Genomic DNA, 23,111 nt, shown 5'->3' with positions numbered 1-23,111 from the left:
AAGTATATTAGCGTAATTCATATTTTAATATTCATTACAAATTTATTTGATGTTTTTCTTCTAGCTTAATTATTTTTCAATATTTTGTTTGAATTCCGTACACAAACAGTACTCTCTATTAGTGTAGAGGAACTTTTTAATGAAATTAACTGTTCGACTAAAAAAAGTCCATAAACTCGAGCCTTTTTTTAGAGTGCTCAACTGTATATAACCTCTTAAGAGCTTCTGACAGGCTGACGGGTTGAGAAGTAAGGAAGCTTTTAGAAATTTCTTGTGATTTTCTAATAGAACTCATTAACATACTTTTTTTTTATTTATATGCCATGTCAGCGTGATGCTCGTGTAGATGTTAATAAATTTTGATGAAGATTACCTGCGAAGTATGTAAATCGTAATAAAATAATGGTACAGATAATGATTATGCATAAGAACATTTATGTATAATAATTAATGGGGAAAATGAACGTGGTAGATTTTAAATAGGATAGCAAGGGTGTATTTGTGGATAATTAAATGATCGATTCATGAAAAGACGCCATACGCTGACTGCACACTGCCAATTATTATTATCTTGATTGAAACAGTGAAGTTGCCTCAGAGGAAAGGCATTCAATTTATTATTGGTCACGAAAGTTTCAAGTGTTCTCCTACATAATTGTATACTTCAGTTGATATGAATAAGAACTGTAATTATACGTGTGAATATTTTATACGTTCTCCTGATAATTCATTTATTTTTAAATATCTTAACGAAAGAATATTGTTGTAATAAATTTCATTAACTTCATGTAGTTTATAGTTAGTTAATATAGCCAAATAGGCTTGCAACAGTATATACACTTGGAAGTTTTTATTTTAATTATGTTTCGAGTTCTTTAGTCATTTTGAAAATGTTTTACACAAAAATTTGCAAAAGCTACCTTACCCTTCGAGTCGTCGCCCTGTCGCGACCCATCGATTTAATCTGTGGTTAGCGATTGCCCGTTTCACACTTCTTACCTGGCGGTGTAATACTCGAAGAAGGCAACCAGTATTTCCAAAGACCTCGTGACTGCAGCCCACATGGTTCTGTCGTTCCGAGAGTCTCTTTAGTCACGAATATCGCGAAGAACCGCGTTTCACATTCCCGTCAACGAGCAAATTGTCCGTTCAAACGAGCCGGAGCGCACGCAAAACGTGCCTCGCACACCCTCACACTCTTCCAAGATGCGTAGTTCTCTTCTCTCTTAAATCGAAGACACGCTCGTCGTTTCAATCGCGACCCAGAAATGAACTTCCGCTCGATCGTGTTCATGCCACGTTCATGGCCGCGCAACGCATGAAGGTTCCAAATCTCGGTTCGACGACTATTCTAGGGATCTATAGCCCGTCAAGTGAAGGAATCGACTTGGGTCAGACAACAAATTTTGAAACTCGGATTACCTCCACTCCTGTTACTTTAGTTTAATCCTATCGCACTCTGGAAGGGAATCTTTTTTTCTGATATTCCTTATGCATCCTTTGTCAAGTTTCGGATGTATATATACAATATATATACAGAGTGCTCATAGCAATGTGAAAGCTCTTTTAGGGATTAATTCGTTGCGCGAATAGGAAGCGAAAAGTCCTTTTCCGCTTTGCCATCCGAGGCCTCGTTGTCGGGTTATACGTAGTCAAAGTTATTGCGCGCGCGAGCGTGTTGGGGAAGTGTCATGGCCGCGTGAGCGGGGATCAGCTGATGACAAATGGCGCGCGCCGAGAATCACGCAGGCAAATTTTAATTGCTCGTATCTAGACAACGTAGTTTCAGATCGCAAAATGGTACAGGACTTTTTCCCTCCTTTTTGCACGAAGAATTGATTCCAAATGTTGATTCCATGTTTTCATCAACACTCTGCGCGTATTATAATGCAACTGTAGGAATATCACCAAAGTCGATTCTTTAACTTGTCGGACCTTAGTCGCGCTACAAGTTGGGGAACCAAACGCCCTAGCAGGGATGGCCATAATTCTCACCCAAATAAAGAATCACGAGTAACGAACAAAAGACAAACGATATTTCGTTTTGCACCTATGGGAAAATAAACGCCGCATAAAACTACAACCAATCCATGCTAGAATTGCTGCTAAAATAGCCTCCCTTCCCACCCTCATCGTATTTACTCAATCGAATAAATGTGTTTATCCGTCATCGATTAATAAAATGAAGTTTTGCCCAACTCTGAGTCTCGGGGGTTGGTGAAGTGTTTGTCGAGGAATCAAAATTGGTCGTTCCCACGCGTGAAAGGATTTTAAACGCCATCTCGGAAAGCGACGTCCTTCGAACGACCGCGAACTTGATCTGTATCGACGCCTCGAATTATCCAATATGGCGAAAATAACGGGCGGCGGTTAAACGACGCGGAGAATGTGCAGGATACATACGGACAGCGGTGGACAGTAGGCTGACGGAAAGGGAGAATTTGCTTGTTGGATTGGTCGGGCGAACGGTCGGTCGGTCGGTCTGTCGGTCGAAAGAAGGGGGTTGTTGGATCGATCTTAGCTACTCGCCGGTACCACCGCCACCGCTTCTGCCACCGCCACTGCCTCAGCCACCACCACCACTGTATCGCCGTATTGGTGAAATAAATACAGGGTGTACCAACGATCGTGATATCACTCGGGAGAGGGCATTTAGTTTTCTTTTTTTTTTTTAACGATGAATACAATTTTTAATTTGGTGTGTAATAAGTAACTAGTCCCTCAAATATTTTAATTTTTGTTGGCGTAGCAATAATCATAGTAGGTGATGTAATATAACCCTGAGTGTCGATGTGTAATCTATGCTTTTAATAAATCAGATGAAAATAGAACGATAACGACGAGTATAGAATAATCGAGCACGAGTGTAAAAAGTCTATTTAACATATAGTCTATTTCTGTTTTACTATATATGGAAAATAAATGTAGAATAATATATTCAATTCGCTTTCGCATGAAAAGGCACCCCTTTATAGTCGTACTACGTTCACCGACACATCCCTTACATTGTCCTCGTAAACCCAGCAAGAAGACAAGATGATATAGCCATAAATCACCATGCCAGAAGTGCGCTTAAAAAGCCTTTCCACACTTGGTAGGAAGTTTCATGTACACAGGCGACTACACGGAGTTTCGCTCTAGGAAGATAAAGACGTTCAATAATGAATGAGTTATGGCGCAAAGACTGTGTTTTGGTTGCCATTATCAGTCGATGAGTAACTATGTAACCAGTCGGTAAAGTGTTCGTTTGTCTTTGTACGTTAATACGATCCAAATTTTGCATTATTTTAAACCGATCGCATTCACGTTTAATAAATGAGGAGGAATATCTTTTGGAAAGCTGCAGTCAAGAGGACGGCTTCTGTTGCCAAAGAAAGTTGGACAAATCGCCCATCTACTGGTTACACAATTACGCGATCTGGAATATCGTACGAATACTTTTTCAAGGAAAGATTCTTCCTTAATCCTCCGAGCAGCACGAACGTATATCCACGTCGTACCTTAGCCAGCCTGCCGCAGTACCAACGTACATGTACGTTTTGAATTCTGTGCCAAAGCAATACAACCTTTAATTTATGGCCAGCTGCAGTGCCATATTTGCTTCATTTACATCCCTAGGCAGAAAATATTATCGCGCCTCTTCGCTGGCAGCGCACAAAAAATCTTAAATCATTGACGGCGAATAGAACACAATATATTTTAGAAAAAAAAAGCAAATAGGTGTATTTATCAGAAGATTTCGAATTTGTATGTATTTACAAGAAATTTGAATGCGCAAGCAACTACAAAATGCATACAGTATGTAATAATATAAGAAAAAATATTGAACGAAAGAAAAAAATTCAAGTTTCTGGTATGATTATTTAAAATAATTGTCCTGATTACCCGTGCTTTAATTTAAATCGTGCATTAATATCGAATTTGCATCCCTTTCTCAGCAAAAGTTATCTCTGTAACATACGTCTGTCTGGGATGTTTCTCCGCCGCTCCAAATCCTCGCTGCTCAAAGGATTAAAATCGTGTAGCAACAAAGTCCCGTGCCAGAAAAGAAAAAAAAAAGAATAAAGGTGAACCTAACCCAGATCCACTAAGACCCTTGTAGCGGACAGTTTAGCCTGACAATGAGAAAAATCCCACTGTCGGCATGTAGTCGACGAGAGTATCGCGTGACAGATCGATGACGGATCGCTTCGGGGATGTCCCGAGAAAGTCACTATACTCGTGCCTATACACCCGCTATCTGCTACATACCACAGCTCTATATATACGGCAACGTTGTTATCATCCCCGTTACTGGCAACGGCGGACCAGGAATACACGAGAATCCGACGTCGCGGCGGTCACGAACGACCTGGACGCGCGTCGTTGAATAGAACGACCTGAACGACGCGATTCGGCCTCGTTCAGGATAATGTCCACAACATCGTCTATGTGTACGTTCGTGGCATCAACGACGTATCCTAAATCGAGTCAGGGACGCATTGGGTCGCGCACGTGGCAACGACGTCCTCGAAGGTCGATAGACACGGCGCGCGCATCTAGCTGGACACGCGAATGCTTCCTCTGGACTTCCCCTAACTGGGCAACGATGACAAGAGCCCACTTACAGGAACGACAAAAATCTCCCCCAAGTATGCCTCTTTGATCTAACGACGACTACCCTTATCCAGACTTTCCCGACCCTTCCACTCAACCCCTATTCTTCGAAACGGAGATTAGCCGAATACCCCCTTGAAGATACTACCCTCGAGGAAAGGGGGAGTTTTTTCAATAAAAAAAAGCAAGCCACGATCGTCCTTTGAGGCGGACAGTTTCCTTTGGAAGTAGCTGTCGTCAGTGACTTTGTCGGTGGCTGAAACTCGGAGTTTCTCGCACGAAAGGACATTATCGTCGAGACGATCGATCGGAACGCACGCGCACCGCAAAGGTAAGAGAGCTCCTGGCCGTGGCGCGGCTCGGTCAATGCCGAAGAACGTTCAAGCAACAGGTTCCTGGTCGGGTTACGCGCGCCATAAATTCTACGAAAAGAAGGAAAACCACCCTTGTTCCCGGTCGTACCTCGAAAACTTGCGTTTCGATCGGTTTTCATTGGGAGCCGACTCGGCACCGCGGCTGGGGCTCGTCCTTCGTAACAATGGCAGCAATGAATCACAACGAATGACATTCATGGCGAAATGAGAATGGATGGACTCTTCGCGACCGAGAAAATGGTTGATTCCGTTCGAGTAGACATGTCTTTCTTTTTACTGGGTAGAGAAAATATGTCGATTAGCTGTAATTCGTGTAAGTTAAGAACTTGGGATGATAGAACTAAGTCTTCTAGGTCTATTTACGACTAGAGAAGCAAAGGTTTATTTTCCTTAAGACTGGAGAAGAAGAAAAAGTCGAGGTAATCGGCGGCAAATGTGCTCGAACGTTGGCGAACGTTGGCGAACGTTGGCGGACGACTCGAGCACATGTGCCCCCGTTTTTTTCTCGATCTGTATGAGGCTATAGAGAACGTGACCACTTGCGTACGTGGAAATTGAGAATTTAGGGCGACAGAAATAGGTCTCCTAGATGAAATTATCGGGATCTGGTCGTAAATATTTCACGAACGGCCCTATAACTCGCAACCGCAGATAACGGCAATGAATCAGAGCACATCCGACCGTAACGAAATAGGAACAAACGGACTTTTCCACCCGCTCGAGAGAACCGGTCATCTCTGTCGGTGAACACGGCTTTTTCGAACGATATTTATGATTTTGAAAGAAATAAAAATTTCAGTCCCTCGCAATAAAGAATTCCAAGCCCCAGAAATAAGTCTTTTATGAGATGTAATCGTCAGTAATACTTCTATAACTCAAAAGGAATCAAATCACATCGAGACAGGAATACGAGAGACATCAGACTCCAAAACCAGAGACTGTTTTTTTTAAAGAAAATATGTCCACTTACGTGGCGACTGGAATCTCCAAGATACCTTTCCAACGAGAATTTGTCACCCCTTCGTGAAAGCTTCATCTGCAGACGACACTCGTCGTCGTCGTCGTTAACTTCGAAAATTCATGACACCTCCGCTTGGAACGATCTTTGTTCAGGAACCCTGGATAAATCGAGGGCCAGGACGATGGGGAGCCGAAGCCAAAAAAGGGGAGCGAGCGCGATCCGCGGAAACGAGTTACACAACTGGTGGGGAATTTCCTTTTCGAAACGCCTGGTGGTGCAGCCTTCGACGACGGACGAATCTTGCGGCTATCGCGGTGCACACGTACTATCCGCAACGAACGTTACCGATATACCCGCGAATCTCTCTTATTCGTGCCACCTGTTACTCGGTTCGCGTATTCCGAGAACGCGTCGCGTAGGTGCATACGGGATTGGACGTTAACGATCGCTACGCGGCACGCGACACGCGACCCTTATCGCTTTTCTCGTTCCGGCGCACCTATTTTGCACCCAGGTTTTCCCCTTACACCGACCAATGGTATTGACCAAGGGGAAGAAAAATGAGTCCATGGAGAAATTACCCGCGAGCCTTTGCGACTACGCAACGATCACTCGACACTGCCTATAGTGGCCTTCCAGAGACCTGGAGACACGGTGTTGGGTGAGATTCAGGTCGAGTAAATAAGAATATTAAGGAAAAAGATTTGCTCTAGCGTAAAGTGATGATTCGTGTGGTGATTCGGGGGCAATTTCTACCGTGTACTCCATGGAAAAGTTGTAGCAATTTTAGCGAAACTTGTAGAGTGTTAAGGCGATAGCATTGGCAGACTTGGCCTGGGAGAATCTCATCGAAGTGTTAAGAATCCAAGTCGAATGTACCCACAGTACTCACAGCTAACACACCGTCACTGCGAATAAAACTTCCTGTACGTTCAAAGACCACTCGAAACTGCCTCGAAAACAAACAACCCAAACGTTTCACTGAAATCGAGCTGCGTTAAGAATAAAATTGCATCGAGACCTAACCCCTTCGTTCCACCGACGTTATCCTTAACACACGATTGATCCCTGTTCGCGGCAAACAATGCGCGAACCGAACCGAACCGTACCCATTCACCTCGGTTGGCTATTAGAACTGGCGTCGATCCGATCGCGGAAATCGAGGAAAGGTCCCGGGGTCACCTGGTTCCGGCGATCTTCGAATCGGCCGAGGACGTTCCAGTCGCCGCGAATGGATGCGCAACGGGGTGGGTAGGGGGAGGACAGGGTTCGACGAGTGGTCGAGGGTCAAAATAAACGGTGACCGGTCGCAGCGATCGATGAAACGAAAGTAACGATCCGTGGGAAGTTGGAACCGAAACGCGTCGCACCGCGTCCTGTTGCGTTCACCGGTGATTTTGCGCGCAAGACGCGCGAGAGCTTGCATCCCTCCGACCCCAACCGCGTCGCATCACCGACTGAACTTTCGCTCCCGTGAAAAAGGGGGAACCGTGGGAGTCGCGTACGCATCGATGGTTACGAGTTTTCGATACATTGGCGCCACCTCGGTGTGCTCCGCGAGAGGATTTTCCAGCACCATGGCCGAGAGAGAGCCTCTTCTACGCATCGGGCACATCAAAGCCAACCCCCTCCAAAACCACCTCCAATCCTCCTCCAACCCCACCAGACGCGAACCTCAACCGCTACGTCGAACGCCCCTCGCGCCATCTCCATCATATTCCTCTCTATCCCCTCACCCTCTGACCGACCGACCGACTGCCACCCTCCGCTGGATCCCTCCTTGTCTCACCCTCTCTCTCTTACCCTCCCTCGCTCTAACTCTCTAGCATTTCCCGCTCGTCCTCTTTGCCTCCATCTTCGATCCGCCAGCACTTTCCATAAAATCTTTGCCTTATCGCGAATCGCGCTCTCTCCCTCGCTCTACCGCTAACCACTCTCGCTCTATCTCTATATCCGAGGCGGATTACGCTCCATTCGCTCGTCCCCGCTTTGGATCGATATCGGACTTTTCGCTTTTTCTATTAAACGCGATACGATCGCGGCCGGAAAGCAGTTGGGATTCCATCGCTTCATCGACTTCTGCGCTAGAGTTGATAGAGTCCCGGTCGAGGGTGGAAAGCGTTGTCCTGTGGTTATAGGAGTTGTCGACCAGGTATACGGGCCTTTGTCTTTCTAGTGGTTGCGTCTCACCACCTGGACAAGGTTGGAGCCGATGGTATGTTTCTAGCCTGAGAACTCTATCGAGCTGTCGAGTTTCCACCGAAGGAAAGTTTGGTCCAGGTGGTTCGGAAAGCATTGTCCTACAGTTGTACGCTGGTCGAACAGGAATGCGGGATCTCGAATAGGTACGTGGATTTTAGTAGATGTCCCTTTGCTAAGGAGTCTATCGGACCATCGATTTCCCGTTACACAACAGTTTGCTCTAGGTGGTGAAAGGCATTGTCCTATGCCACGGTACGGTTGACCAAGCATGCGGGCTCTAGAATAGACCCTTGACTTTTACCACCTGGACCAAACTGATCTGGGATGAACTGTTGACTTATGTTTGTAGCCTATGGACACTATCGAAGTATCGATTTTTCGTCGATTCAAGCATTTGAAGGCACATGTGCTCCAACCTTGCCGAACGTTGGCGAACGTTGGCGAATGTTGGCGAACGCAAGGTCCAAGTGGACTTCTATACCTCGCTGCACAAACGAAATGAGTCTCTATTTCTCTTGTGCACCGATCAAAAAGGACATGCCTACAGGTAGAATCAGAAATTTTCCTCGTTAGGAACAGTCTTTCCCTCTCGCACGACGGAAAGTCGATAATATAACAGAAGCCTCAGGCTAGGGACACACTGTCGACTTTTGGTCGCACGACAGTTACATCTATTCAGTAAAAAGTATTGTCCTATAGTCAAGGGAGAACTCGACCGCGTATGAGGACTCCACAATAGGCACGTGGACTAAAGTATCCTGTAACGGAAAGTCGATAGGATACTTCTAGCCTAAGGACTCTATTAGACTATCGAGTCTAGCTAGTGAAAGCCACGGATCTATACGAGGAGGAACATATCCGTTTCGACCGCTACTCAACTATACGATAACGCTTTTGTGTCGTTTGTACTGGACTATTATCAACTCCTTTGCGACGGAAAGTCGATAGTTTCATAGGATCCTCAGGCTAGAAACATACAGTAGAGCTGTGTACACTGTCTGGGTGTCGAAACAATCAATCAATATGCGAAGGATAGAGGATTTTGTGTTGAATCTGGTGAACCTTGACAATGCCGGTCGAAGAAGAACAATAAGTGGAACAGAATGGGATGAATTTCGCCTAACTGGGTTTTATTTTCATAGATGACGTCCGCTTCGTTTGATGGTTACTCTATTTAGAGAAACATAGGTGGAGGATGACATTTGACTGCGAATCCGAACAGCAAATTGAACCTATAATCGAGGCGATAACATACTAACGACTTTGAATCGCAGGACAGGCTAGCCCAGGTCGTAAAATGCATTGCCTTAGTGGTCGAAGAACGGTCCACTAGGTATGTGGGTGCATAGGGGATAGGATTATGTAGGACTGATAGGACTATGTGGACAGGGATATAGATAGGGCTGCACGGATAAGCCCATGCTTTTTACCACCTGGATCAACCTATCATGAAAGTCAACAGTAAATTTCTAGTTCAAGGGCTTCCACGCAAAGGAAAGTTCAATAATGGCAGACGTCGATTTCAATAAAGTTGCCAGACGTTGCTTAGCCCTACTATGTGTACACAGTGTTAGTTTCAAATGACTATAAATTTTAGAGAAACAGGGGGCGAACTTTGTAAAATTCCACTCTAGTCGACATATTCTTGCAGCCACGTTATTTCAGCAGCTGAGCGACTGTGGTATTGTGGCGATGCTGCGTGCCAACTATTTTGACCCCAGTTCAAATCCTACTGGGGACATTTCTTTTACTTTGTTAACTTTCAGCGAGATACTTATTGAAATACTTCCAATGTAACACTCTATTTTTAAAAGCAATACAATTCTATTCTTACATTTAATAGAATTAGGTTTGTAATATGAACAGTAGGAGAATATTTAACTGATTTTTCGCTGCATGTGTGTATATTTATTTCGGTGATTGCAATGCTCACGTTGCAGAAACACGATGTGCTGTCAAAATAATTTGCCGATCCACTTGTTGAAAGTTAACAAAGTAAAAAGAAAATTTTGTTCCAACGGGATTTGAACTCTGGTCAAAAAGTTGGCACGCAACAATGCTGCCACTACACCGCGACCGCTCTTGCTAAAACGGTGCGGTTACAAGCACATACCGACTAGGCGGAATCTCCCAAACGTTGACCTCCCTTGTCTGAAAAGTTTATGGTCATACGAAGCTGATACTGTAAACACGATTCCCGCAGGTGTAGACCTACCGTCCCGTTTTATTAAAATCGGCGTCTCTGCTAACCCTCCCCTTGTAAAACCAACGACCTTCCATCGCACGAGTGTTGGTATTAAGGGATGGTGACATGTACGACACCTAGATCAATCCAAAAGGAGCGAAATTTTGTCCAAGGCGTGTATACATTCAATCGAAATGTCCTTTTTAGTGTAAAGTATACTCTGATACTTAAAGGACAATTTTTTTTTTTAAGAGTCTGTATTTAATTGAAACTAAAAAGGGTCAGTGATTCTGAATTTCTGGATGTCAAAAGTTCAATACATTTCTCATTTCTAAAGGTTTAGAACTGTCGTTTCACGCAAAGAAAGAATTTTATGGAGAGTAAGTAGAAGACGCGAGTTTGGTCCGCGGCGTCTGACCTAGTACGCCTCCAGGGCCACTTCTACTTCGCGCAACAGAGGTCTGGTAGAGGTAGCGATAATTCCTCTATCAATCACGAAACTGACGATTGCCAAATATATTCCTCCCGTACTTTGTCTAAATTATCTATGGCATATCCCAAGTCTAAATACTCCATTAGTTAACTTTTCGTTTCACGAGAGTTGCCACTGGCAAACGTGGTAACAAGCACTCTCCTATTAATTGAGAAGTTGTCGACCAGGTTTGCGTGGCCCTATAATGACCCCTACCACCTGGAGCAAACTGTCGCGCGATGGAGATCCTAATAGCATGCCCTTAGCCTAAAGGTTCTGTCAGACCATCAATTTCCTGGGACACGAGAGTTGCCAGGGTCTGGCGGAGAAGGGTAACGAGAGTTCTCTTATTAATCGAGGAATTATTAACTAAGTAAACAACGTTTCGATGTAGGCTGATGTGTTTTACCATCGTACTAAATTGTCTGGTAATGTGGTCCTTGGAGGTCTATTAGATTGTCAACTTTCTGTGGCAGGGAGATTGTTAGGGGTCTGGTAGGGGAGGTAACAATCATTGTCCTATTAATTAGGAAAATATCGACTAGTTTTACAGACCTTTTATCATCTGGATCAAACTATCTCGGAGACTCTATAGTACATCTCTAGCCTGAACGTTTTAGAGGTCCAAAACACGCCCGATAACTATCATCGTCCTACTAATTGAGGAGCTATCGACTAAATTTGCATACCCTCGTGGAGTCCTATGTCCTTTACCACGTGGACCAAACTGTCTTGTGGCACGGAGCGTATAGAATGACCTCGGCGTAGATGCTCTATCCAACATTCAACGTTTTACTACATAATGCTTGCAGAGTAGACTTTTGATAACAGTGTCGTACCAATTGAGAATCTATCGACCAAACCTCTGCGTCCTCTCCAAGGTCCCCACATCCCTTGCCACCTGGCCTGAACTGTCACACGTCGAGAAGTCTTTATTGTGTCCCCCAGCTTGACCATCTTCTCGTTGCCAATCGATTGAGGCTCTCATCGAGCGTGAAACGGTCGTTCCGACAGCTGTTGCCTCCGGAAATCGGCAAGAACGGACATGGGTCCAGAGAAAAGGACGAATCGACGAGGTCGCGTCTCGCGAGCGAACCGTCGAAACGACGGCCTCGATGGTAGGTTGTTCCCGTTTTTTCCTTTATCCTAAAAAGCCCGAGGCATCGCGGTACAAACTGGGCCAGCAGTGTCCTTTCAATTACTTCGTATCTTCGTTGCAGAGGGGGAAAAAAACCGGATGGAGGGATAAAAGGAACGGAAATGGGTTGCCTGAACGCGCGCATGCGCGTCCCCCGTGTCGCCTAACGTTACGCCACCTTGACAAAACAGAGGCGGCATGTTCGCGATTTTTATTCAACTGCGCCGCAAGTCTCGATGGAAATCAATTTGTTCGATGTGAATGTAAAATATCGCCAAGTATGCAGACAAATTTTATACAATAGGATATTTTTTTTATTCAAAATATTGTACCAATTATGGTATCGACAGAGCAGAGACACGACCAGAATCAGAATAGAAGATCAATTACGAAACTAAATTAGTACAAGTACTGCCATCTTTAAAGAAGTACCTCGAGTGTCAAAATAACGTAGCATTTTTCACCGGATTAGAACATAGAGATTAAGTTCTAATTACTCACTCGCGACCTCGCTTAATTCAACTTCCTCGGCACGGAGTGTGCCACTCAGCGTTCAACACAGAAACTAAACAAGCATTTCCTCTTTTTCTATAAATCATCCTCTGTCTACTAAATGAAATGCGTTAAATTACCCCAGCCTAAACTCATGGATCCCAAATTTGCGCTTTAAAACCTCCAAATACTCTCCTAATTAGGGACGTGTGTCCCGCGAATGAGTAAGTCAAGACTTGAACGCGTGGGGGATCTCTGGAAGGTGTTTCGAATCCGCCCAAATGTACAACGTAGTAAGACATCGTGGAGATTTTAGTGGTTCGCCTTTGTATAGGTACCATACGCTATCCTTGGCCTTGTCCAAAAAGTCGAGAAGGTCTTCGAAAGGCTTTTCCTACGTTATCGAAACAAAAGGTGTCATTGCGTACACCTGTGGTAAACGAACAAGTCTTGCGTCGAAAGGGATTCCCCTCAGGCGCAAACATCTCGGTCGCGCACAGTAGCAGGGCGTCCCGTTAGGGAGGCTTATCGCCCGAGGCGATTCGAAACACCGATTAACACTCTAACGCGAACAGACGCCGCTCTTTTGTCCCGTTCGCCACGGAATCGAAACGTCGAACGTGAAAAGGTTCCCCTCGCAGCTGAGAACCCCTCGTTTCCGGCATTTTACCGTGCATTTGCACCTGTGGCACGGTCATTGTCGCACGGCGGCGCACCATTTCTCGCGTTCGCGTTTCCTGTCGCTCTATTCGAGCTTTCGATAACCGTCGACAGTAAACGCCGGCCGCGCGACAATCGAACGGAACGTTCGCGGAAATGGTATCGCCTACGAAATTATCTCGTTCGAGGACGAAAGAATCGCTGGCCAGCGACACACCTTACCACCGAGTTTCTCGTTTACCGACCATTTTTCGGACGCCTTTCCAACCGTGGAAACTCTTTGGAATTCTGGACGCGCACCTACTTGACCCATTATTGCTCAATGTCCAGAAAACACGGAAGGTTAGAACTAAGTGCGATAGCTGGTACCGTAGTAAACGATGCTATATGGAGAAATGATTGGACATCGAACGCCTTCTGAAACGTGGGTTGTCTCGTTTTAATGTGATTTGAGAAGATTTATTTTTTAGTAGGAAAATAGTTAGAAAGCGTAATATTTAATAGAGTGGAATTCTAGACGTGGGAATTTGGAGAAAAGATGGTAGAAAAGATGCTGGTGTGTGGCAGAAGAGATTTATACAGAACCTGATGATTAAGGCAATACCAGTGTACGATGACAGATTGGACAGGAATAAATTGAATAGGTACTTAAGAAACCTTGAGACGAGGATCTTGTAAACAAGCCCGTAGAGACAAAAATTCATTTTTGACTCATACTCGGCCACCCAGAACAGAGGAATTTACGAGAACAGTAAGAATAACAAGAACATAAATTTTTGGATCTCAGCAAGTTAGCATAGTCGAGAAGAAAGACGGCATATACAAAACGGTGGCTGTACCTTATTGTTTTTCTAGTTTTCTATCCAATCTCACTTGAAACACTGATATACTCAACTTCTGAAAGAGAGAAAAAGTACGCCTAAATGTTGTGTGTTTATTTTTATCGCACTAATCAGACAAGGAATTTTACTACATATCGATTGAAATTTGTAAAATTAGATTTAGTACGACAAAGTTCAAGGGGTTGCCTAGTTTGGAGCAAAGCAATTTTCATTCACACTTTCTAAAAGCTTCAAGTCTTCGAATCGTTATCCCGAGTGAATTGTGGCGAAACTGGCAAAATTGGCAAAGTTACTGGACTTTGAACCGAATATGTACTTTCATACCACACGCGGAGCTTTAATGTCCTTTTTCTGAAAATGACATTTTTCAAGTTGGTTGGCCAGTTATCTCGAGAGCCAATGGACCGATCGACTTGAAATATTACGCACATGGAAAGTAAACGCCTCTCCGTGGTCCGAACTAAAATAAACTCGATATCTGCGAAAGTTCTTGTTTTACTGCTCGACGAAGCAATAAAGTTTACCTAAGAAATCGACTTGTTTCTTCGACGCGTCGTAACTTTTTCAATGTCCAAGTTTCCTTGTCCCTTTCGGTTCAGGTAATAGTCACTTTTATGCAGGATAAGAATACGTAAAACTTTCTTCGTTGGAACGACTGCAACAAGAATTATCATGACAGACGTCGACCAATTTTTTGTTCCCGTAAAATCGACTACTCAGACTCGAAAAAATTCGCATAACTCGGACGAATATGCAGAAATGTATGCGCAAAGTTTGAAATTGACCTGTCAGATAGTTTTATGAGGAAAAACTGTCTCCTCCCAAAGTCTCTGAGCTCCAAACTAGTCAGACGCCTTAACCTCCTTTCGATGTCTGAGCATTGGGGACTGATTCTACTTAAACTTCTCAGGGACAAAGCCCTGACATGTGGGTAAGCTTTTTGTTTGAGACAAATACGCCTCGATGAAACGTAACAACGACGTTGTTATCGCGTTATTATCACTGACACTTTATTTTCCATGATTAAAAATTAGCACGATTAATCGTCCAACCAAATAAACTCCGTCAATAAATTGCTGCACGTCGGGGCTCGTTATTCGAATCAAAATTCGTCCCACAGCTCGAAACACCACCAGTGGGGGTTGAAAAGAGCACGAGGACACGTTCCCAGGCTCGGAATTTGATTAATTTTTACCGCGAAGAGGAAACGACCAGTTTCCTATCAAATTGCAGGCGATGAAAAGAGAATGGATATATAAACGAACGCGCTCGGGTGTCTGGCGACATTAGCAAATTAGGGAAACGAATTGAAACGGGAATTGGAACACGAATGGCTCCTGTTCGCGCTTTCGCCTCATTGGACATCGTTTCATTTCTGCGAACGTTCCGAAGACGGGGTGACTTTTTTTGCCAACGCAGGAGAAAAGGAATCGTCCGATCGAACAGCTGGATTCCTCCAGCCAATAACACTTTTAAGCATGATCGCCGCATATGTGCACGAGGTATTTGAAAATTGATCATTTCGTGGATTTGTGCTGAGTCGAGCACAAATGAAGATGTTGAATAGGAAACGAAAGATGGAGGACTTTTCATCTGTTATTTGCCTGATGGAAATTGCAGCCTGAATTCCGTCATAAAATTCGATAAAATTGCAATTTCAATTATATAATGAAATTCAATAAAGATCGGAATCTCAATTGTATAATAGAATTTAATTAAAATTCCAATCTCTTTTTCCAGCTTTGTTGCGCACTTTCTTTTTTTTTTGGATTCATTAGTAGAGTAGAATCATTCTACAATTTCCTAAAGGGAATCTGCCTTGAGATAAAAACGACGAATGTGCTATCATTTTATTTTCCACTGTTAATTATTGATACTGGTAAACCAGCGAGCGTGTATTTTTGGTTAGTAATTTTCGGATATAAATGGAGCGTTATACTTATGAGATTATGCCGCGATACATTTATAATTCATCCAAAACTGCTTAAAACGGAATTATCAGTGAATGAAACTCGACCGAAAACCGCGTTTAAATGCCAGATCCGGAAGGATTAAGCTATCCAGGCCGTCGACGATTCGTTCTCTCCTCAAGCTTCGTAACCACAATATGGCTGTCGCCTACATTATTCATATTATCTGTACCATTTAAATTCAGTGTACAACGAAGTTTCCGCTCACAAGCGAACATTGCAAACTGTCAAACGCTGTTTTTAATGAAACTTTGCACAGACGCTCGTTGCTTCAATCTAATAATAAGAACTGTGCCGTGCATTGTTGCTGCTACTCTTCAATTTTAAGAGGGAAACCACTATATCGGAGCCATTTAGAATTTCCAACGTATCATCATACGCGAGTCTCTTAAATTACAAACAGAATAGTTACGGATTATTTTATTTAACAAAGACCGAAAACATGGAAAGTCACTTTTTCGAGTGCCAAGCTTTTTTTTATTCTCGCAGTCTTTTTATCGAAGTTGAATTTAATATTGCAATACTGCTTTATAGTTGTACATAAACAGGGCGTGGCGCTTATTGTTTATAATTGTTTCACCCATTTTTAACTCGGATTTTGTGTCTTCTTTAGTACACACAGGTCGTATAAAATTATTATTTCAGGATAAAGCTAGATTAGTAGTTTCTATAGTTTCTATAGTAGGGAAACATATACAAGTGGAAATGTGAATAGAAGGGGTGGTTTCTCCCTTAAACTATAAAATAGCAGTAACATAACACGCACATCTACCTAGCTCTCAATTAATAAATTCGTGAAAATTTCCTACCAAATATTTCCAGGTGGAAACTTTATAAATTGAACATTTGCGGAAAGTTTCATCGGAATCGGGGGTCTGAAAGTTCCAAGCGTGCTCCAGATAGTATTTGCTTATCTCTAAGACTTCATATTCGCGCCCGATTGGCGTTGACGTGAAATTCTCTCTTTCTCACTCGTCGATCATTTCGTCTGTCATTTTCAACCATGTCTCACTACTTCTAGCTCTACGTTTACAAAAACTACGTTTACGTCTACCTCTATTCTACCTCTACCTCTACGATAACGCGGCTCGTTCGCATGATACTTCTTTTTACGCAACTCGCCGCACGTCGAAGGCCAAGTTAAACTCGACTACGTCGTTTTGGGTCGACGACGATTCGATCTCTCGTCGAAGATCGATGGGTGAAGAGCTCGATCTCGGGGGGGGGCCGCCGCACTCGACGTGGGGGTTTGGTGGATAGCGGTTGGACTCGAGATCGATCGAATCTCTCCGAATCTGTGACGTCAGATTCGAATCGCTTCGAACATTATTCGATACCAGAAGTTCTTGACAGGCTTGATGGGTCTTGAAAGTCTTGATGGGTTTCGAGCGCTTCGAAACTCGAATGCTTGCCGTCGAAAGGTATCGTTGACATAAATTGTGGAGGGAAAGCGGGAAAGCGTGTAAACAACTTTCTAAAGAAAATGTCGCGAACACGTTCGAGTTGCTTACTTTCGTGCGTCGATGAGCTGTGTTTTCTCGTTTATGGTGTTTTGGGTGTTTATATTGTGTTTGCGTGGATGACATGATTTTTTGGCGGGAGCATTTATGAATAATTTACAGATTTGTAAATAATGTATGTATATGTACTGTCTTCATGAGCGAGTAAACTTGAATATTTTCAAGGAATTTCGTATACTTTCCTTTGTTGTACTTTTGCCATCGATTATGATTGCCATGTATATATTTATTTATGCATCGAAATGAGAGTCAGTTCCTTCTGGTATCGAGCTATGCTCGAGGCGGTTCGAATCTTCACAATCTTGAACGTTTCGAATCTTTTTCGAGACACAGATTCGAACGCCCACCACGATACAGGGTGATTCTAGAAACTGGGACAAGCCGCCGTTCATTTCCAAGAGTAGTTTAGGCACGAGGGTCTATCTTTCGCTGACATAATCCTTTTGTTTTCTTCCAACGGTGCAGGTGGATGTACAGATGCATTAAACTGCATATTGCACTTGTTTCTAAAATCGAATCATACAGTTCCATTCCATCAATCGATACTTCATCTCAGGTAAAAGTATACATATAAAAATTAATTTATATTCCTAGGTAGATATTCATCAGAGATTTTTTATATATACTGAAAACTGAAGAAGATCAAAAGAAACTATCGATGAACACGTTTTTTTTATGCAGATAATAAAACTATTTGACTCGTACTGAGAATCAATTATTTACATAATTTTATGACGTGAAAGTTCAGATAGAAATAGAGAGAACGTTGCAGAGCTGTATCAAATATCCTATTTCGTGGAGAAAAAAAAGGAACTTCCCTTGCGGATCACACTGGGTCAGACGTCGTACCCAGCCTTCATAAGGCAAAATTACTCCGACGCTGTCCACATTCTACTTATTCGTGCCACACTCCCTTTAATTCTAGTTCCTCCTTCTCTCTCCGTGGTACGACTGCGAATACACTTTTATAAATTAAACAGAAACCCGAAGACCGAGTGCACTCGCGGCCTCTTCTTTCAATCGACGACACGAACTTTAAGATCAAAACTAATTGCTCGAGCACAATTGGAATGTCGAGCAAATTGGAACTGAACAATTGTAACAAGAAATGCTAAAGAAAATTATGTCATCGAGATAAAGTCCCCATTCTGGCATTCAATTTTTCTGAAACCAAGAGCAGAGCCATACATATTATAGAAAGAAGTGCAAGTGCATGCTGCACCTCCATTATTGCACTAAAAAGAAAAAAATTATGTCATCAAGATAGAGTCCCCCATTCTGAGATTCAATTTTTCCCCTCCTGTATCAGTATTCAGTATCTAGCTTGGAAACGAGGCTCAGTTTCTGGAATCACCCCCTGTTGAAGGGTGGATAAGCAAGGTCGAGAGTCTTTGCATGGGCACGGGCAATTTCTCGCGCGTTACTCGCCTCGATTGTCCGTCGCGCGAGACAAAAGCGTAACTAGAAAGCGGCAACGAAGCGATCGGCGAGCAAAGTGCGCCCCGTGAGTTGGTTGTTACCCCGCGTTCAGTGTTGCACTCGCGCGAACTACGCACAATCTACCATGAACCAGCGCCGGGGACTCGAGATTGGATCGTTTCGAATCTGTGACGTCGAACGTTTGAACATTAGTCGATACCAACAGATCCTTGAAAGGGATCAAGACTTTGAAAACCTTGGTACTTGGAGCTAAATTCCTTTCAGAAATAAAAGTGGGAGAAAGAGAAGCGAGTACTTCAATGATCGGTGGAGGATTATCCTTCTTCGTTAATTTTATTTGGGAATCCTTCGAACAAAAGAAGAAACCGATGGTGCTATATTTACGTTGTATCGATCTATAGGCTATCGAAGAATGGTTCACCTTCTTCGTTAATTTTATTTGGGAATGTTTCGAACAAAAGGAGGACCTGATGAATGTGTCTATGTTTGTGTTGCATTGATCCACTGACCATTGAAGAATGCTTCACCTTCTTCGTCAATTTTATTTAAAAACTTTGAAATTCGTTCGAAAAAAAAGAAACAACAGTGATTCGTTTGTCCTTCTCCAAGATAAATAACGCGAAAATAAACATTGTTTTATATAGCAGTCTGGAACAGACGGAACAAAGACTTGAAATATTACTTCCACGTCGATTGTCGTCGAGAGTAGCAAACGAAAAAATATAATCGAATCTGCCTCCCCGCGATTTGCGTGGTTACCGTTGGCAAATTATTTCCTGCGTGGTTGCTCGACGATAAGTCGAGAGGAGACCAATTCGTTCGTATTTTTTCGTTTGCTACCCTCAACGTTCACCCACGTGGAAATAACAACGTAGTCCTTGTTTCGACAGTACTATGATTTATCTCTCCCTTTTTTCTTTTCATTTTTTTTTTCTTTCTAACATTTCATTCCTCTTTTTTACTATTGTAGTTCGTTCGTACGCTTATACTACGATCTATTCCGAAGGTCGAGGTTCAGGGAAAAGATTGACACCACAACCTGACACACAATGCTGTCCTGAACAAAAAGAGATGAGATTGTCTTCCTCCAGAAATTAATCTTCCTCGGCACAACTTTCGAGATCTTCAGGAAGCCTTGGAAGTTTCGAATCCTTTTCAAAACACTGATTCGATCTTGAAGGGGAATCAAGACTTTCCGGGAACGAATTCCAGGCAATTTGGATGTTTACAGTCTCGAAAGTGGCGAATCGCCTTCAAAATCTTCGCTCAGTGTTCAAGGGAAAACGAAATTTTAAGATCGACCTAGACTCCCAAGACCTGAGATCGAATAATGTTCCAAGTGCGCAGTCTTGGGAGTATGGAGTCTCTTTGAAGCCCCTAATACAATCTTCGTCGAATTATGGTCGACGCAATTTGAAATCTTGAATCCTTCTCGTATGCCACATCTGATCATTAAGACGATTCAAGATTACAAAGTCGTCAGAGACTCCCAAGACTTAGTATCGAATCAAGTTCAAGATGATTCAAAGCTGGTTGAGACTTCCAAGACCTTCTAATCTCAAACTCCATAGGAAGCAATCCAAAACTTCGTAGTCGTGGAAGTGTCAGGTCCTTTGCAAACGTTAGATTCGATCTTCGAGAAGAATCAAGGCTTTCAAGACCTTCTAAGATCGACGTATATCTAAAGCTCCGTGATCTTGAAAGTCCCGAATCCTTTGTAGTCTCTAATTTCTGTAATCTTTCCCGAGACTTGGAATCAAGACCTGGTATCGAATAATGTTCGAAAAGATTGGAAGCTCGTCATCCGTGAAAGTTTCCAATTCCTTTCGGGGCACAGATTCGACAGCCTATCGCTAACGATGATTGAACGCGATGCCTGCGCGAGATGGTTGGCGCCACGATTGGGGGGAGGCTAAGGGGGGAGGGGGCGGAAAGGATGTGCAGCAGGCATCGCGACAAGACGATTCTTGAAGGCGTAAGCCTCGAACGGAACCGAAACTCGTCCAGGATGACGAGGAAACGCGGCAGAAGCATAGACAACAGCCAAGCAATCAATTAGTGCGCGCTACGTGCCGATGCTTTCGAGCACCCTCGTTACTCGTATATCGCGTCGAATCGATTACGTGCTCGTGACCAACGACCGGGGTTAATTTACTCACAGACTCTGCGACAAGAACCGCGACAGTGCCAACTTGCTGATTCGATTATTTTTCAGGCCATCCAACATTGCAGAGGCTGCGATTTCCATATTCGATCGTTCACCGGCAACCGAACTAAAGGAGGAAGAGAATAACTTTGCCGTGCAAGGCTTCGATCGGTTGGATCTCCTTCTTTTCGGTAAACCGCGTCTCGTCGAATCGTAATCGCGATCGGTATCACGGGCTCCCAGCCACCTGATACGTGTGTGCACGACCGCTGACGACTCTCGATTCTCCTAATCGAGTGACTCCACGCTCTCGTCGCCGATCGAGCGGCTCGCGTTCTCCTTCGCCTTCGTAACTTGGTTGCGTCGTGCCCTTAACGCGTTCCTCAACGAGTCGTATCGCATGATTCGTTTCGCCCCCCTTTTGATTACGTTTCACGACTCGATGTCCCGCGATCCTTCGTCTCGCCCCGTTAAAATGCCAGGTCGTCCTCGTCGAGGCTTCGTTGTACCGTTTCCAGGGTGACTCGAACCGTTAACAAGTTCGACGCCCTCTTACGCGCACAAACAGGTAATTCACCTTCCTCTATTGTTTGCACCACCACCCCCCCCCACCCGTCGCACTTTACCCTCTTCCGAAGAACGCTTCCATTGAATTATCTCCAATCGATGCGGAAACGAGCGTCGACGCCGCTCGAATCACTTCCCGACGATCCTCGATGGGGAATTTCGATCGCGTCCTCCTCTTCTCCGCTCGAGACCTTCCAACTGTCCTCGGGGATCCAGATTCGACACCCTTTGGTTTCACCCGGGCTGGTACGGGGAGAGAGGGAAAATTAATCGACGGGTCGGCCGACGAATTTGGTCGAGACTGGCGATACGGCCTTCGATGCCACCGACGAGACTCGAATTATTCGAATCGGCCGACAGGGGGTCGTTCCGGCTTGCGCGCGTTTCCGTCTTCCCTCGAGATGACAGCCCCCGAATAACCAAGGCTTCGGGGGTGGCGAAATTTCGGAACGTTCGCACCAACGCGCTACGATGGCCCGTAGATCGATTGAAAAATAACGCGACCGAAGTAATCGTCCCGAGTAAAACGATCCACCTCTATCGCGGTGTTCTCGGGGTGGGCGCGCGAGATTTACAACAAGATCTACAAACGAACAACGAGTAACAAGTAACAATTCGTTTAACGAGCCGCGAGAACAATAACTTGGCGAACTCTCGATGACTGACTCTCGATGATTGCGTCTATTTCAGCGTTCTCTGAACCGTTTCTCTCTGTTTCTCTGTGCGTCTCCTTGAGGATGATCTTTCCTCGAGCGTCAAGAGTCACCTCCGTGGCCCGTGGCTTGGATGAAACTCATCGGAAGATCTCCTTCGTCTTCTTCGTGTCCCACTCTTCTCGGTTCATTCGTCGTCTGTCACCCATGAATCGATTCGAGTTTGACCGCGAAACGATCAACCGATCGAAGGCGTTACGCGTCGTGGTAGCGAAAGCGCGTGAGCTGGCCCTCCCCCCTCGCTCTTGGACGAAATGATCCTTCGATCGCTGGCGAACGGATCCCGTCGAACAAGGGGCCCGCACGCTTACCTACGGCGAAGACGCAAAGTCCTCTTCGACAATGTCCTCTTCCTCCGAGTGGACAGAGGGACGGTTCGAGCGTCGACGGAGGATTTTTTTTTTTTTTTGACTCGTCGTCGCGATCCAGGCCGATATCGACGAGGTTGTTCGGGTACGGAAACGTTCACCCGTTTCGTTCCTCGCGCAACGACACGCGGACACAACCGTCACCGTCAGCGAAAACGTAGCGCCGGTCGAACGAGAATCGCAGGTCCCGTCCAATCGAACGGACGAACCGTCAGCCAAACGCGAACTACCGCTCTCCTCTGTGGTGTGACCTACTCGCGTACTGCTCTCAGCTGCTTCCAACCCCCAGAATCCTATCGCTACCCCTGTGTCGGCCACCCCACCTATCCAGCCACGTTACCTTCTCCTCCGCCTCCTCCTTTCTCCTCCTGCCTCTGCCCTCGTTCCTACCGTTCCTACCTCTCCGTAACCCGTCGCGAAACCGTCCCGTTTCATCCCCTCGTCGCCCCGTTCGTTCCACCCCTC

At 44.6% G+C, this 23,111-nt stretch overlaps 1 protein-coding gene across 12 annotated transcripts in view; it reads right to left on the bottom strand.

Moving 5' to 3' along the window:
- LOC128891226 (synaptotagmin-7) overlaps positions 1-23,111 on the bottom strand; it is a 63,491-nt gene that overhangs the window by 9,940 nt on the left and 30,440 nt on the right. For 3 of the 12 annotated variants that reach the window (XM_054150588.1, XM_054150594.1, XM_054150595.1), the window contains exons 1-2: positions 21,012-22,801; positions 1,000-1,359 (exon numbers count right to left, since the gene is read on the bottom strand). The exons of 2 other annotated variants lie outside the window; for them this stretch is intronic. In XM_054150588.1, the coding sequence (XP_054006563.1) occupies positions 1,000-1,064 (65 nt within the window). In that variant the 5' untranslated portion in view covers positions 1,065-1,359; positions 21,012-22,801. Of the gene's footprint in view, positions 1-999; positions 1,360-1,422; positions 1,460-7,113; positions 7,389-21,011; positions 22,802-23,111 lie in introns of those variants that run through there. 7 more of the 12 variants (XM_054150586.1, XM_054150587.1, XM_054150589.1 and 4 more) reach the window with 6 other exon arrangements.

This window comes from Hylaeus anthracinus, unplaced genomic scaffold (genome assembly GCF_026225885.1).
Source record: "Hylaeus anthracinus isolate JK02 unplaced genomic scaffold, UHH_iyHylAnth1.0_haploid 12001, whole genome shotgun sequence".
Lineage (NCBI taxonomy): Eukaryota > Metazoa > Arthropoda > Insecta > Hymenoptera > Colletidae > Hylaeus > Hylaeus anthracinus.
This window is presented reverse-complemented; position numbering and strand designations above follow the sequence as displayed.